The sequence below is a fragment of the Eleutherodactylus coqui genome, chromosome 4 (genome assembly GCF_035609145.1).
Source record: "Eleutherodactylus coqui strain aEleCoq1 chromosome 4, aEleCoq1.hap1, whole genome shotgun sequence".
Taxonomy (NCBI): domain Eukaryota; kingdom Metazoa; phylum Chordata; class Amphibia; order Anura; family Eleutherodactylidae; genus Eleutherodactylus; species Eleutherodactylus coqui.
Genome location: NC_089840.1, coordinates 85,154,636 through 85,171,574, shown reverse-complemented (window position 1 = coordinate 85,171,574; position 16,939 = coordinate 85,154,636). Strand labels below are relative to the sequence as shown.

The 16,939-nt window shown below is 41.0% G+C and overlaps 1 protein-coding gene across 1 annotated transcript in view; it reads right to left on the bottom strand.

Moving 5' to 3' along the window:
* The window catches only part of PTCHD1 (patched domain containing 1), a 151,868-nt gene extending 139,243 nt beyond the window's left edge, over positions 1-12,625 (bottom strand). The window contains exon 1 of the mRNA XM_066598624.1: positions 12,260-12,625. Coding sequence (XP_066454721.1) covers positions 12,260-12,610 — 351 coding nt within the window. The 5' untranslated portion in view covers positions 12,611-12,625. The remainder of the gene's footprint in view (positions 1-12,259) is intronic.
* Between the last annotated feature and the right edge of the window lie 4,314 nt (positions 12,626-16,939).

Sequence of the window (16,939 nt, the reverse complement as noted above, 5' to 3'; positions counted from 1 at the left end):
CCCCCCAGCTGTGTAGGGAACTACAGCTGACCCCATTCCGCTCATGTGGATTCCTAGGCTGTGCAGAGGAAAAGCAGTAAAGGTGACTCAGTTCGGCACCAGCACTGCAGCCCCTTCATTTTCAGGATCTTTGGGAGCCCCAGTGTCACGTCCATGCAGCACACCAGCCTTAAGCTCGGCATAGACGCAGGGTGATGATAACCACGACTGTAATTGATCAACTATTGCACTGACGAACAGTGCGCACCACAACCAAAGCACGTAAGCCAGAAGTAAGGCCCATGCTACACCAGAGTACAACACTCCGCACGGCGACAGAGAATGTACGTATGGTAGAAAATAGTCACATACCACGCTATGCGGGACAGGAGCATGACTCCAGGGAGAGGGGGGGAAGTCTGGCCCTAACCTAGCAGGGAGGGTGATGGGTCCCTGCCTAAAGCGGGGACATTGCCTTGATAAAAGGCAGCCCAGCGGTCTCCTTTCTGGGCCCTGATTGTCCCTATTGGAACCCCTGGAGAGATGCACCGACACGCAAGGTGAAACAGAAATGGAAAGCAACAAAACCAACTGAAAAGGAACCAGCAGCTACTTATCTGCAAGTTGTGAAACACTCAGCACAGCAGAGCTCCAAACTCCAAGTAATCCACTGTGGAACGAAATAAGCAGCACTGCTCACCCGGAGGGGTGAAAATATATAGCCACTCTGCACCTGAAACAATGGCAGAGTGAATAGCAAACCACACCTCCACCCTACTCTCAGGCATGGCTAATCCAGCATGCATCAATACAGCAAAGGCAGACAGCACCATCAGTACTCTGCACATGGTGTATTAACCCTTGACCTGCTTAACCAGGCAGCAGGTCTTTGCCTGTGTTGAAACCACCATGCCATGACGTTGACGCGACTGATAAGCCGTGACACCCAGAGGTCAGACCCACTACCAATTGTAAAGTGATGGCATATCCTAGCTACAGTATATACCATCACTTTCTAAAATAGGAATAAACCATTAATGTAAAGGGAAACATTCCAAATGTTAAATGTGTTGAATCATTGGGACAGTTCCTTTTCATATGCACTTTTTAGAACATATGGATATCACAGAGGGCAAGCAATGATAGAAAAATAATTATCACGATGGATTCTTTAGAAAAATTGATCATGATTGATGAAAACTGAGTACTTTGTGTGTTACAGAAATAATCTGTCATTTTTTAACAGAATATTAGCATTAGGGCTCATTCACACTTAGTGATTTAATTCTGTTGTTTGGCTCCATCCTAGGAGCTGAACAATGGTAGAACTGAAAGTGTTGAATCTAGCACATGACTAAAATGGGTTCTGTCGGGCTGCTGTTATGCACTTCGGCATTTTCCCAGACAAAATAGCACTTCAGCACAGATGTAAACACAGTCTAAGGCTATGTTCACTTCTACGTTAGTGGCTCCATTCAGAACCGATCTGCCTGTGAACATGAGGCCATACAGTTACTAATCTAGCAGCTCTAACACATGATGTGTTAGTACGCTAGTCTATTAATGAGTCGCAGCAAGTATTAGTTCACTATGAATGGCAATTAGCATAAACAGCCAACAGGACCCTAGTCTGCGCTAGAGATGTAGCACGCCAAACATCCTTGTTGGCGCTGCTACATGTGTATAATAGTGGAGATCACAGCTCATCCTCCTGACTATATTGTGGTTTGTAGCTTATTAAGTTGTTTATAGAATACGGAGGGTAATAGCAATGTTGCAGAGATGGTAGTGGCTGTAGCTGCACCCTGGCCCATGAACCTGTGGCTGCACCCCTGTCAAGCATAATTATATATATTACATATAATTACATTACATACACTCCAAAATCTGGCCATTAAAAATAGAACTTGTCCAGCCAAAAACAAGCCCTCATATGTTGATGAAAAAAATAAAACTTTACGACTCTTGGAATGAAGCAATGAAAAAAATTGCTTGGTCATCATGGTGCAAAATAGGCTAGTCACTAAATCGTTGAAATACTTCTTCCGAGTCTAACAATAGTCAATATATGTTTACTTTGGGGATAAGTACCTATTATATAACTAACCCAGGTTTTGTATAGCACATCAATGTTTACATACCCCACATTACAGTCGGTCTACATTCTGGCAATATTAGGATGTTTCTTGTTATATGCTTCAGATGAACTTTTTGTCTTTCACATTAAGAAGCCACATTTCCTAGTTTAATTACAGCGATGCATAGTTTTATGCTGCCCATCGCAAAACCTAAAACTGTCAGGATAGATCACAAACAGTTTAGTGTAATCTATTAGACAGTAAAAAGAGCAAGGTTGACACGCGAGTCTATAGACCCATAAATACAATGCCAAGCAAGCCTGGCACTTGGAGATCATTTGTTCGTGGCATAAACTATAAACAGCAGTGATTTACTGCTACGAAGAACCAGTTTATTTTTCCAGTGAACTGCAACCTCCGTAGGCATAAGCATAGCAAGGCCAAAGAAGGCTTCTAATAAGCATAAAGAAATAAAGATTCTCATTCTCATATACAGTACATGACTAGTAGAAAGCCCGTCCTAGGACAGCGACTGCAATCTATATAAATAAATATTTACGATCAGGAAAATTACTCTGTGGAATTAAGAATAGTACTTAAAATGCAAAGGCGTCAGCAATTTCGAATACACAAAGTACTCATGACAGACCAACTTGGAGGTCCCTTCGCTGTCTCATTCTCTGTGCTTGCGCAGCTCAGGGCTCGTCTTCACTATTATAAATTCAAGGACGTACTATGACTTCATAGGACTTAAGTTTGAAATTTGTTAAATCGAGGGTTTTCCACTTTGTGAAACAATCACCGTGGAAGCTCAGCCAATGATTGATGAGAACGTGTACACTGTACAATGTAGGCTTGTGTGTTTGATTGAGAGAGGTAATTTGGTAGTGCTTGCGTGGATGTAGATGATGTGAGGCATGTAGCTGGTTATAGATGCTATGGCGATGATTGGTAAATATGAGGCATAGCGTGTCGTGGTACATAATGCATGCACATGAGGGCAGAGTTGTTTTAACCCATTTAGGACCAGGCACAGTAAATATACGGCACCTGGTCCTGGGCTTAAAGCCCAGCCGTATGTAAAATTACAGCAGGGATTTAAGCCTCCTGCTCTGCAATCGATCAGAGGCAGGACAGGTTGTCAGCTGTTAGTCACAGCTGATAACCCAGAGGAGAAGGTAGAAGGGGTTTTTAACCCTTTCTGCTTTTTCCTTCCTCGAGTACACAGTACTCAATGAGCACTGTGTACTGAAAAGTGAAAGTGGAAGTGTAACTTTCACTACGGGAGCCCAGGGGGTAACATGAGCACTGGGATTCCCTGTTATAGCAGAGCTGCAAGGTCATACTAGACCCTGACCAGCTCTGCCAGTGACTAATGTCACTACAGGGGGTGTTTTCTCCTGTAATTGCGGCTCCTATGGATGCCCCAGCTACAGTGGGAAAGTGTCAAATAAAAAATAAAAAAAACATGTGAATGTCCCCCAGAGGTCTTACATGTCATGCGGGACATAGATAGTAAAAAACATAATTACATACATCAGCAATATATACATAAGAAAGAAAATAACCCAAAGCTGTCACCAACCAAAACCGTTGCTATATGCGCCCTATAAACCCAACCATACATATTATATATCAAAACATCCGAAACAAAATAAGGGAACCCATTCCTGTACTTTATTTTAGCATAAATATACTAATTTTAAAAAAAAATAACTAGAAATGTAAAAAAAATCTTTTTTTTAGTTTTTACCCCCAATAAAATGAAAAAAACTGAAAAAAAGCCAGTGAAAAGATATTTTAAAAATAGCCCTATATGTCACAGAAAAAAAATGCAGCAAAAATAATTTTGATAGCTAAAGGAAATAAAATAGGGCAGTAAAACCACCACATGGGTAAAATCCCCCAAAAGTGTCTGGTCCTTAAGGTACAAAATAGCCTGGTCATTAACGGGTTAATAATGAACCACACCACATCAGACTAAGGGCTCCTTCCACATGGATGGATATTTGCTTTGGAACCAATCGTGGTTTCCGCAAGTGGAGGAAAAATCGTAGCATGCTCCATTTTTTCGCGGACTCCGCGTGGACGGCTTCCATTGAAGTCAATGGAAATCGTCCAATCCGCAGCTCATCCGCAATGACGAGGGAAAAGCAGTTGTACTGTGCATATCTGACAGCGAGCCGTGCGGACCATCCGCAGTACAGATGAAAATGAAACTAACCAGGTACGCGTGGATGCCACTGCTGGCAGAGCCGGATTTCACTGTGGGATTCTGCATGTGGAATCCAGCTCTGCTGTTTGCAGGGGGCCTAAGATGTATACATACCAGATGTGTAAGAGTCATGAAACTGGGAAAAAACTACTTTTGTGAATTGCCAGTTTTGCACAGACAATGCTATTGGTTTAAGGTTTCTCTGCTCTGTGCTTGGATTCTTCAGCAAGAACAAACCAACCATATATTAGGGAACTGTTAGTAATAATTTCCTAATATTGTTTCCAAAGTAACTTCAAAACTGTCTCCATATATATTCAATGAACTGTATTCTGTACATTGCAAGACATGGGGAGTGGGGATAACTGGGATGAGTTAGTTAGCAACTTCTGCAGTGACTAGAGTGATTTGATCATAAATGATGAGGCACCTTTTAGCCATTTTGCACACCTGGTGGTTTAAGGGCCCTTGTTTATATATTGAGCTACCAAAATAATTTTTGAAACTTTTTTTCATGGTGCATAGGACTGTTTTATGATACCCCCTTTTTTTAAAAAAAAAAAAGTGTGTTTTTCTTTTTTGTTGTTCTTTGAAAGGGAACTTATGGTAGCAGTGAATTCCCACCGGGCACCCACATTGTGGACAGTTGTGTTTTACTCTCCATTCCAGGTAATACATAGTTTGAAGAGGTGAACAAAGAAAAGAGTCATCAGGTAGGGGGCTTCTCTCTGCCTGGCCTAGCTAGATCGACAGGTCCCTACCTATATGTCATTTATTGATTTGAAGATGGTAATCAGATGATGGTACAAACAAATTATGATGCTGCTAGTCAGATAATGGAGCAGATGGGAGATGGTGACCAAACAGAAAACTAACCGTATCTGATCATAACTCTAGCTTACCCTTAGTCTTCACCAAATGTATTCCTGAAGCTGCCTGTAACATCCAGCACCACTGCTCATGAGTATGCCTGAAGATATTGCTAATGGAAACCCTATCTGCAATACTGACCCTGACAAAGAGTTCACCAGGACCCAGACACAAGAAAACTAAACTTAGAAGACTTGAAATAGAAATCAATAAAAGACAGACACAACTACTAGAAAAGCAACAAAAAACAACCAGGAAAAAAAAGAACTGGACTAGAAATAACCACAGGAACAAACTATCCCGGTAAGAACTAAAGCTAGGCTACCAACAAGATACTATAAGCTTACAAAGAATAATGCATTAAACACATATAGCTTTGCTATAATCAATAACATATTGCATTAGCCAGGAACATGTAAAAAGAAGCTAACCAATCAGAAGCTCCTGCCCAAGTGCATCTGAGCTGCAAAAGGGGGGGTCAGCTGACCCCACTCTGATGGAACATTTGTGAAATAGTTGCACATAAACTGCCTCAACAACAACAATTAGAAGACATGCTAAGATGATACAACTGAAGAATTTGTGGTGATTTAGCACACTGCAGTACTCCTGTATTGCATTGTATTATTGCCTGTCAGTGTTATAATGACAGTCAATTTATTGGGCTCAGCCTTACACTGGGCCTAATAAGTGAATACAAAAGCCAGACACAGAGGATTTTGTTAAAAGTCATGAAAATCCATCACCTGCTTAGATGTTGTGGTCGCTATTGACAACAGCATTTAAAGGCTGTATATTACAGTTCACACCTGCTACAGTTTATGCAAGTACGTCACATTGATTATCAGCTGACAGTGCTATATATGTATGCTGCATGGCAGGAGAGGGTGAAACCAGATAACAAAGTTTGATGAATATATGTGTATATGACGGTAACTCACACATCTGTCAATATGGCAAATTTGGCAAAAGTTAAATAACTCAAAATCTAGACACTGCAATCCAAGACTCTGCCCCACATGCAGTAGTTTCTCTGATTTAAGGGGATAAGTGTAAGCACATTGTAAGCAGTGCTTTTTGCTTCAGTTTGTGAACAAGTAATCTAGATTAACCTTAATCTGTTGTATTTTTTCAGTCTACAGCACATCTGCACTAGTTTGACTAAAGAGCGTTTCATGTTAGATCACAGTGAGCTAGACATTTTGTAACCTGCATGATGTTGTGATGTTAGTTTATTTAGTTAGCAGCGGGACAAATTATTGTGAAATCTGGAATTAGAATCTCTTTTAATCATGATACTGGAGTTTATTTAGGACCAAAGTTGGTATCTTAGTCAGCAGTTTCTTATTCACAGGGAGTGTATTTTTGTTTTTTCTACTGGTTCATTAATGAAGAGAACCAGCAGTTGTATTTCCAATGTATAAAGTGATGGCATATTGCTAGGATGTGTCTTTACTTTATGTTCCTAAGAATAAAGGGGCTGCGGTACTGTGTGAACGGAAAAAGTTGAACCCCGTTTCAGGTCAAACTTTGCTAAAAGTTCTGTTCAGTACAAACCCGAACCTTGGGCACTTCATCTCTGTTGAATCCACTATAATTCCTCTTCCTCCAATGTGACTTAGTGGTAAGCAATGTTGCCTTGCAGTGCTGGAGTCCTAGGTTCAAATCTGACAACATCTGTGTGGGTTTCTACAAACATCATACAGATGTTGTCCTCAGTTACATTTGAACCTAGGACCCCAGTGTTGCAAGACAACAGGGCTAACCACTGAACCATCAGGCTTTTTCCTGCAGATGAAAAGAAGTCCTTATTATTATTCTTCTCCTCTTCCTCATTTGGAAGAAACATGGTGACTCAGTAGTTAACACTGTTTCCTTGCAGTGCTGGGGCCCTAGGTATAAATCTGACCAAGGACAACATCTGCATGGAGTTTATATGTTGTCCCTGTGTGTGTTTCTCCTTTATAAAATGTATGTGTTCTATAAGGTGATTACAAACTCCATGCAGATGTTGTGCTTTGCAAGATTTTAACCTAGAACCCCAGTGATGCAGGACAACACTGCTAACCATTGAGCCATCATACTTTTTCTTCCTTCCTCCTCTTCTTCCTTCGTCCTTCAGAGGAGAAAAAGTAGAAAGAGAAGAAGAAGAAGTGAAATCATCTTTTTCATCACCTTATCTTCCTTTTCTCTTCATTCTCTTTCTTCTCCTGGAGGAAGAAGTAAGAAAAAGCATGGTGGCTCAGTAGTTAGCATTGTTGTCTTGCGGGACTAGGGTCCTAGATTCAAATCAGAACAAGGCCAACATCTGCAAAGAGTTTGTATGAATGTATGCAGAAATCCACACAAACATCCATGCAGATGTTCTCCTTGGTCATTTAAACCTTGGAACCCATTGTTGCAAGGTAACAGAGCTAACCACTAGGACGAGAAGGATGACTTTTTTGGGTCTTAAGCAGTTTCATTTACCAGTTTTAGGAGTATTGGTGAAGCTTTGGTTCGGTTCAAACTAATTTTGTCCAAATCAAACTTTTTACCGAAATTCATTGAATTAGCCAAACCTAACTTTTCAAAATTTCACTCAATACGAACAACCATGAAATAAACCACGCACGAATAGTCCTATAGATAATCGTATATTGTGTCATAGTCTGCAAAACATGGATTAAATATGATTTGAAATACGCTCTAAAAGTGGCCTTACTGGAGGAATTGAAGTTAATTTTTTAATCTATGACTTTTTCGAAAAGCTGCTAAATTTTTGCTGTGAAATATTTCATTGTCTACATGTATAAAATAAACTTATACTTATATCTGTTTTTAATCAGCAAGCACAACATCATTTTGGCAAACAAAACAATACGGCTTTTTTTTATCATGAGAGGAATAATTAAAGTCAATTTTCTCCTGTGCACTTTTCCCCTATGTCATTGGGATGCAAAATGCATTCACTTTATCAAGCAACGTGCAACAGTTTGATCCATTTCTTGCGTTGTGCCTTGGTGAAGGGAAAAAGCACAAGTCAAAACAAACTTCAGTTATTCCTCTTGTGATAAATCAGCCCACAAAATGAACACCAGTTCTGCACTGGAGTGAGCTTGCACAAAAATTTGGCAGCCTTTTAAAAGGTCAATGATAAGTGTCGGAAAAATTAACTCCATTTAAACCACATGCCAATTTTCTGGTGAAAAACAAAACTGTAAGACCCAGAAACAAGCACAAAAATATAAGTCAAGTGCAAATGTGATCAGGAAACAAAAAGGTCGCAAATTGTGCAAAATGCTGGCAAAATCAAAAGATAAATCAGTCCCAATTAGAGATGAGCGAGCATACTCGCTAAGGGGACCTGCCCGCTCGGAAGAAAAGATTCGGGTGCCGGCGGGGGAGAGCGGGGGGGGGGGGGGGAACGAAGGGGCGAGATCTCTCTCTCTCCCTCTCCCCCCTGCTCACTCCCGCAACTCACCGCTCACCCACGCCGGCACGCAAATCTTTTCTTCCGAGTGGGCAGGTACTCGCTAAGGACAATACTCGTTCGAGTAATTGCCCCTAGCGAGTATGCTCGCTCATCTCTAGTCCCAATATGTCAGTTTAACTCCAGGGTTTTAGAACAGTTTGCAGCATCTTTAGAGTATTTCGTTTTCTTCTGAGAATATAATTTTAATTCTGATTGGTTGGCGCCTGGCACCCCATTGATCAGCTAAATGATGGTGCGGTGGCACATCCCCTAAATTGCTCGCCAGGCATAACACCATACATGTTTTGTGGCTGTTATACATGCTGCAACTCAATCCCATTCACTTTATCCTTCTTTATTACTTTGTACCTCCATATAATCTGTGGAAAAACTTTTTTACTGTACAAATGTAGCAACACCAACTCATATTGTGTTATAACACTATGGTGATAACCATAGCATGCCAGTCCATGAATGGTAAAGACTGCAGTGCACAAATAGTTTGGTGTGTTTAGACAATGAATGTAGTGCACCAGTTGTTAAGCTTGGTGATGCTACATTTGATGTTGCACTCAACTATTTTGCCCTGACCCAGCCAGATAACTATGATACTTCTACTGCTACCAGCAACCATGCTCTCCACTGTATGTTTTTCCTTTAGTTCTGCCATTCTTACTTTAGTTATCAGAGAACTTCCTTGCACTTGAGTCTTGGGGCCAATAGACTACAAAGACCCAAGCTAAAGTCACAGCAGACAAAGTTCATCACGGAATCAGGCTCAACCCTGTAGCAGCCACTTACATCACAGAAGATAATTTTGTGTGTTTCCAGTGTATTGGTGACAATCATGGGTGGACTTTCTATGATGGACTAACTAAATATTGGGGGGGGGGGGGAGCTAATTGTGAAATATATTATGAACTATTCTAAAACCTGGCGCTAAACCAAGTTTTTGTTCACCACGATGACATTGCACTTCCCGACTATAAAGACAGATAATGACTCATTCCATATAGAAATTTTCTCTGCATATGGATGGTGGAATCCTTAAAAAATCGTCAAATGCACAAATCACAGCAAGAAGCAATATACATCACACAGCAATGACTGATTACAGCTCACAGATCGCTGGGGGTATTTGTGCTGCTTTAATTTATTCCATTGTATATAAACTCTATTGGTCAGTGGCCCAATTCCTCTACTCACTTTTCAGTAGCTCAACGATAGGACGTTGTCCTGTTTATTTCTGCATGGAATAAACTCACAAAGTCATACAGAGATCACTACGTGCCGCAGTTGGGTTCAAACTGACAATACCATCACACAAGGTTTCAAGGAGGTTCGCCCTCTCTCAAGTGTCGCTAAATCAAAAGACTGTTTGTAATTATTGTACCTAGAAAATTGAGCCTAGGGAACAGGCAAGGGGTTTGAAGAGTAATGGTCAGCTGCAGATACCATGTTATTTGGATCAGTGGCCCAAAGTCATTACAGACTCTGTCCACATTTGGATCATGCCTTCTGTTCATAACTGAAGCCACAGCACCTTGCTAGATGTGTCGTATGATGGCTACCACAATCAGACCCTATTGACTGGTTCATATGGTTCCATTGTGGTATTTGTCATTTTCATAGGAAGAATAGCTGTGCATGCAGCTCGATTGGACTAGAATTTGTGATGGAGTCGCTGTCGTAAATGACATTTACACAGAGCCTGACCCATTCAAAAGTACTTATTCATATCAGTAAAAAACTGTCTGTCTGCCTACTTTTATGCAAGTTTTTATGCTTAGAGCAACTTTGGACCCGCCTAAATTTAATTGAATTTGATACAAAGCATCCCTCTATGTGTATTGGAATTGTAATATTAGTGGTCTAAAGTCAATTAACCCCTTGAAAACTTATTTAACTAAGGAAAAAGTGACCATTTACTTACTTAAATTCTGTTTTTTTTACCCTGAACCACTTAAGGTCAGCATAGGCTTACCTGAATTTGATGTGAAGCATCACTGTTGGCATTTTGCTAATACTGTGTGCTGGTATCAAATCAATAGACCAAAGCCATTTAACCCATTAAATGCACCTGTCTCTTATTCATGTAAAAAAGTGGCCATTTGCACAGTTTGATGACATTTTTATGCCCGGAACCACTTTGGGATGGGCTTGAATTAAATGATTTCGATGTGTTTCAAACATCCTTCTCTCTGTATTTGGCATGGTGCTATCAATGGCCCAAAGCCATGAAACTCTCTGAAAACACCCCTTAGTTATTCAAATAAGTAAAAAGTGACCAACTGCCAACTTTGCTACCAGTTTATATACCCAGAACTACATGACCTAGCATTACCCCGGCTAAATTTGATGCAGAGCATTACTTTCTGTGTGTTACTTTCAGTGTCCATCTGATGACTTAGATGCCTGTTTTATCTGCCTAGAACCACATGAGGCAAGCCTGGAGTTTAATTATTTTGTTGCTGCGTTCTTCTATTTGTATTTTGGCAGTGTGAGAACAATGGCCCAAAATAATTTAATCATTTAGGACCCTCTACTTGCAAATCGTTAATATTTGTCTGATTACCCATTTTGAAGGCAGTTTTAATACTCAGAGCAACTTTGGGCCAGCCTAGATCTAACTGAATGTGATGCAGAATATCACATCTTTGTCTATGTGTCGGTAATAGCACAAGGTTATTAAGGTTGCTCTCATATGGACAGAATTAGCTCGCAATCTGCACTGCAATACGCGTTAAATCCCACACCAAAATCTGCATGGCTACCTGCGGATTTTGATACGGAATTGAAAATGGCTTTCATCTGCCTGGAATTCTGCATCAAAATCCACAGTTAGTCCTACAGATTTTGGTGCGGAACTCCACAGTGCAACTTAAGCTGTGTCTTGCGGTACAGCGTGGCGGAATAATTCCGCCCATGTGAAAGCATCCTAAGAGTGCGTTCACATGTGCACGTTTGGGCAGGTCTTTTGATGCAGTTTTTGAAGAAAAACCAAGGAGTGGAACAAAAACTAAAGAGAAGATATAGTATCTTAGCTATATACTTTCTGCACTTTTATTATCCACACCTGATTTTGGCCTCAAAAACTGCATTAAAAAATCCTGCAAGTGTGAACGGACCCTTAGCCCTTTGTAAACACCCATTACTTACGCAAATCAGTAACAAGTTTCCATCTGCCCACTTTAACATCAGTTTTTAAGCCTAGAATCACTTTGGGCCAGAATAGAGCTAATTTATATGCAGAACTTCTCTATCTGTGAGCATAAAATGTGTAGTACGGGAACAAAGTCATTTAACCCTTTAAATCACACTCTTGGGTGCTCACTTTGTTACTCATTTTATTCATTTTCCGCCAAATGTTTCAGTTTTTCTGTTACTTTCACTGAATTTGCCTCAGGGCACCATGCTAAAATGTAATTCATTATTAAGATATGTTGTCCTCATTAATAAACTAGTAAAAAAACAAAAATACATTTCCTGCGAATAAGATAAGAATCCAACCCTGAATAAGAATCTGGAAGCATGAGAAACCAACTTCAGCATCGTCTTTTAACCTGACATTGTTGTCTAGAATCTCTAGAGAGAAGTATTAATATGCTAAGTAGCTCTGTGCTAACAGGTGGTTGGAGAAGCAAGCCTATGCAGCATAATTACCTTCAGAATGAGATCCGTGTGATGTTGGTCCAACATGTTTGCTCTCCTGGATGATGTTATGATGACTCTGCCGTACCTCCCAGGTGTTTGGAGATCAGAGTATAGGCGGTGTTTTGAACGGTTGACTGGGAACAGACTATCCACCAGGTTCCTCTCTATTTTGGCTAGGCTGTGTTTAGGGGCCAGCAAATATTCAATGTTCTCTTCAACCTTATACCTGCTAAAACTAGCCCCCAGCAAGATTGAGATCAGTACTGGGGCTGATACAAAAAACACTGGATGACTAGCGATGAAAAAGCCCAATCTTGAAAAGCACGTTCTCAGCCCCCTGTGCAGAGCCTTCCGCAACATCCTAGTGCAGAGGGAGCTAAGGAGGGGGAGAGTCACAGGCTGAGATCTGAGGCTCTCCCAGAGCCTGGCTAGGACCATCAGGGATCACAAACATGCGGAGAGACTCCCTAGTCATAAGAAACCTTAACATAAGAGTTTAAAACTTAGCTAATAATAGGGTAATGTAGCTGACCAAAAACATCTCTCATCTACTACTAAGGCAACATTTCTGTGCAAAGTATGTGGTTTGGTTGAAATATAATGATTGCCTCACTTCTCAGTGCATGGTAGAACAGAACAAACCTCACACTTCAAATCCAAAGTCTGCAACCCTGTGGCTTTTAGTTGGGTGCGAAGGTCTACAAAAACTCATCGGGTATTCCGAAAACAAAGCTCGAAAGTTGTGTTTAAACAGTCACATCCACTGCTGTATTTACTCCCAGGATGAATTGATTTTTAATTGCTCATGATGAGGAAGTGATGTCTTGAATTCTTCTGGCTTTTGAAGGAAGCCGGTCCTTTGTGCCTGAACCATCTTTAGGATCAGGGTCAACGCAAATGATTTACTTAACCATTTTGAAGACAGGAGAAAAAAAAAAGAAGCAAGACAGATGAATGAAACCGGATGATAGATCTGTCAATGAAAGTACAATCCACTTTAGGTGAGTCCCATTGCTGCGTCGTCTTCTTTTAGCAGGAGGTAGAATTTCTATGAAATGCAGACAAATGCTACAAGTGAAATAAACCAGCCTGGCTTGATATTCTTGATTTGATGCATTTAAAAGTTGCAGTGCTCTTCTCCTTCCAATCCCTGTCTTAAATTCCTTTCACTACTTTGATGAGGTCTCAGCCATAGACGAGAATTTGTGAATTCCATCGTTAAAGAGGCTTGATCATCGCATAGATACAGTTTTGTGTATTTCATTGGTCTCAGGCGATTATTTAGACTGTCAACACATGACTGGAGAAGACTGCAAAAATCCTAGCAGCCAAGCAGCCAGAAATGTCTAGGCTATTCCCAAACCTCTCTATCTCTCTCCTGTATGCAGCTGCAATCTCCTCTTAGAGTAGTCGACAGGAGCTGGCATTTTCATACGTTGAAACACAGCTTGTTAATACCTGAAATAAAGAGAATGCAGTGGTAACATACAAATGCAGGGGTACAGACATTAGCCCTGATCACCCCCACCCCAAACACCAATGCCTCTGGTTTACAACTTAAGACTGCTCAAATGCACTAACAAACTTACAGCTTAACAGAAGTGTATGCAAAAGGCTCAAATCAATAAACGCCCATATAAGCAAATCCCAAAAAGATAGGATATAAGCCCAATACATCAGGAAAGCTGTCTTCTATTGCAGCATGATCTATAGCACATCCCTAGCCTCCCCCCCCCCCCTCTCCAGCCACTCCTCCCTGAATCAACTGCCACAGGGGCTGTCCCTCCTTCAAGAGAGAAATAAATACAAGGAGAGAAGAATAAATCACCGTGAAATACTTTGAGAACTGGAACCAGAACCCTCCACCCCCAAGCTGAATTCACACTTTTACTCACCTTACACTACCACCTCCATCTCAGGCTCCCCAGTGACTGCTCTTCCATGGCTCTTGCTGATTCACGACAAAGAGAATGCCAGGATGAATTGTGTTCTACATCCACTAATATATAGGAAATAGCAAACAAACGCAAACGGACGTGCCATGGGTGGTTAACATCACGTAAGCTCTGCCTAGCATTAGCCGGGTCTTGTAGCAGTGATGTGATAACCCTGCAGTGAGATGCCTCATTTCTAAGCAATTACTATTAAGAAAACTGGGAAGGGCTGATCCTACCCAATGTCTGTAATCTGATAACAATTAAAGGAATGATCGCCGTATCCTGCACATTATTCCAGATAGCATGTCATCCTTCGCTTGAAAGAAATGTTGGCAATACATTGGCAGCCTAATTTCTCAGCCATAGCCTCTAGTCTGTAACATGTAAATCGAAAGAGGAATGTGCTACTCTTTCTTTGTCCTCAGTCCTGCTGAGAGGCAGTGAGATTAGCAACAGGCTTTAATGCTGAATGTGAAACTGCAGTCTGCACAGAGAATGTAGGTGAAAAGCAGCATCACTCCATGAATAGTTCTCAGCTTTTTTACATGAGCATAGCATAATGGGAAGACAAGTACCTACTAAAAATCCCATAGCCGCAGGAGAGCCATGTCCTTCATCATCTCAAGTAGATTTATGTTTTCTGTCTATTTTAGCCCAAAGTATGCAAATAATCTTATCTCGCTTAAAGATGCTAAAAGCCTGAACTTCTCCCTGAGCAACCTATTGCTAATTATCACAATGGTCTGTTTAACTCTGAAGCATCAACATGCTCAAAGAGGCATGGTATAGAGTCGCTGATGCATGTGAGAAAACAGGTCATGTGGGAAATTTAAGAGGCTGATTTAATGACTACTGACTTGTGCTGGTGACTACAGTGTAGGTAATGTATTGGCATTTTACAATGGCATTTCTCCTCCAAGTTGGAAAACCTCACAACAACTCCCCAATAATCAGTAGTATCGCTTTAGACACTAAGCTATAACAAAAGTTTACCGAATATAAAAAAAAAAAAACTTTTAATCATAATAAATGTATCAGGTATGCACATGAATCTAAACATTAAATATCAATAAATAATACCCCAGTGCAACAATAATAATAAGCAACATTTAGCACCACATTGACAGTCATAAAGCAGTACAAGGATACAAATTATGGGCAAATCATTCATGCAATAAAAAGGACATAAAAAGTGGTCATGCCTTCTCTGTTGTCCTGGACGCACATGTAGGGACTGCTAATCATGTTGATACAGTATCATAGGCAGAGTGGATGAAACTCTCACTCAATAATTCTACAGCTGTGTCTCGCCTTCTCAAGAATACGATAAACAGGACTACTGCCCAAAATGGGTAATTGCCTCTTAGACCTGGAAATTGCCCTAATGAGGCTCTACTGCGCTTTCCTTATACATTTCATCTCACATCTGTACATGAACGTGTCGCATAAAAAATGGACATGCAACATATTGCTAAAACTAACACCTCTAAATATAATTGCCCAAATGCAGGCTGAAGGACAATGGTGAGCGTAGTATCACTAATAACAGTGAGGGCTTCTTCAAATGACTGTGTTTGCGTAGGTATTTGCGTATGCAAAATCTGCACGCGCTAAACAAAGAGAATAGAGCCCATACGCAAGGGGAAGGGTGTGACACTGTGCAAAACACAGGGATAAGAACACATCTGGAGCTTATTAGACTGTAAATAGCCTTGAAATCCACGGAAAGGCTGGATCCGCAGAAAGGGTCAGGCACGAGCATATAATAACTGTAATTTACTTTTATTTGTGTATGTAATCATGTTTTTTTTACTATCTATGTCCCCCATGACGTCATGTAAGACCTCTGGGGGACATTTATTTATTTATTTATTTTTATTTGACACTTTCCCACTGTAGCTGGGGCATCCATAGGAGCCCCAGTTACAGGGGAAAACAGCCCCTGCAGTAACATTAGTCACTGGCAGAGCTATCCAGGGTCTAGTCTGACCCTCTGGCTCTGCTGTAGCAGGGAACTGAGATGCTCCTGATGTGAAAGTTACAGTTTACTTTCACTTTGTAGTACACAGTGCTCATTGAGCACTGTGTACTAGGGGAAAGAAAGGCAGGAAGGGTTAAAAACCCCTCCTGCCTTCTTCTCCAGGTTATCAGCTGTTACTAACAGTTAATAACTCGTCCTGCCTCTGACTGATTGCAGAGCAGGAGGCTTAAAGCACCGCCGTGATTTTACTATCAGTGGTGCTCTAAGCCCAGGACCAGGCACTGTAAATTTGCTGTGCCTGGTCTTTAATGGGTTAATATAAAAAAGTCACAGCCATTGGATTGGTTCATTGAGCACTGCATTGATTAGCTGAGCTGCGGCGCTTGAGAACCAATCAGAGCCATTGCTTCCTGGAGGCAGGGTTTATGAACCCCGTAACCAGGAAATTGATGTGCTGAGGACTGCAAGCAAGTGTGCTGGAATGAAGGACTCCAACGGGAAGACCCAGACCCTGCCTGTTAGGTAATGTATGTTTTATTTAATGTAAATCAGCTAAGGGTTATTTTTGAGGTAGGGCTTATATTTCAAGCCCCCCCAGAAATACCAAAAAATCAGGGTAGGGCTTTCTAATGTTAAAGTCGCATTGCATTGCACAAACGCGATAGGGAAACATGGGCTACAAAAAATCACTAGTCTCAGCTGTATTGAGCATAGTATAAAAGATATATGGTTGCAGCACTCAATCACTCCACCTTCAATAGTAGGGAGCAC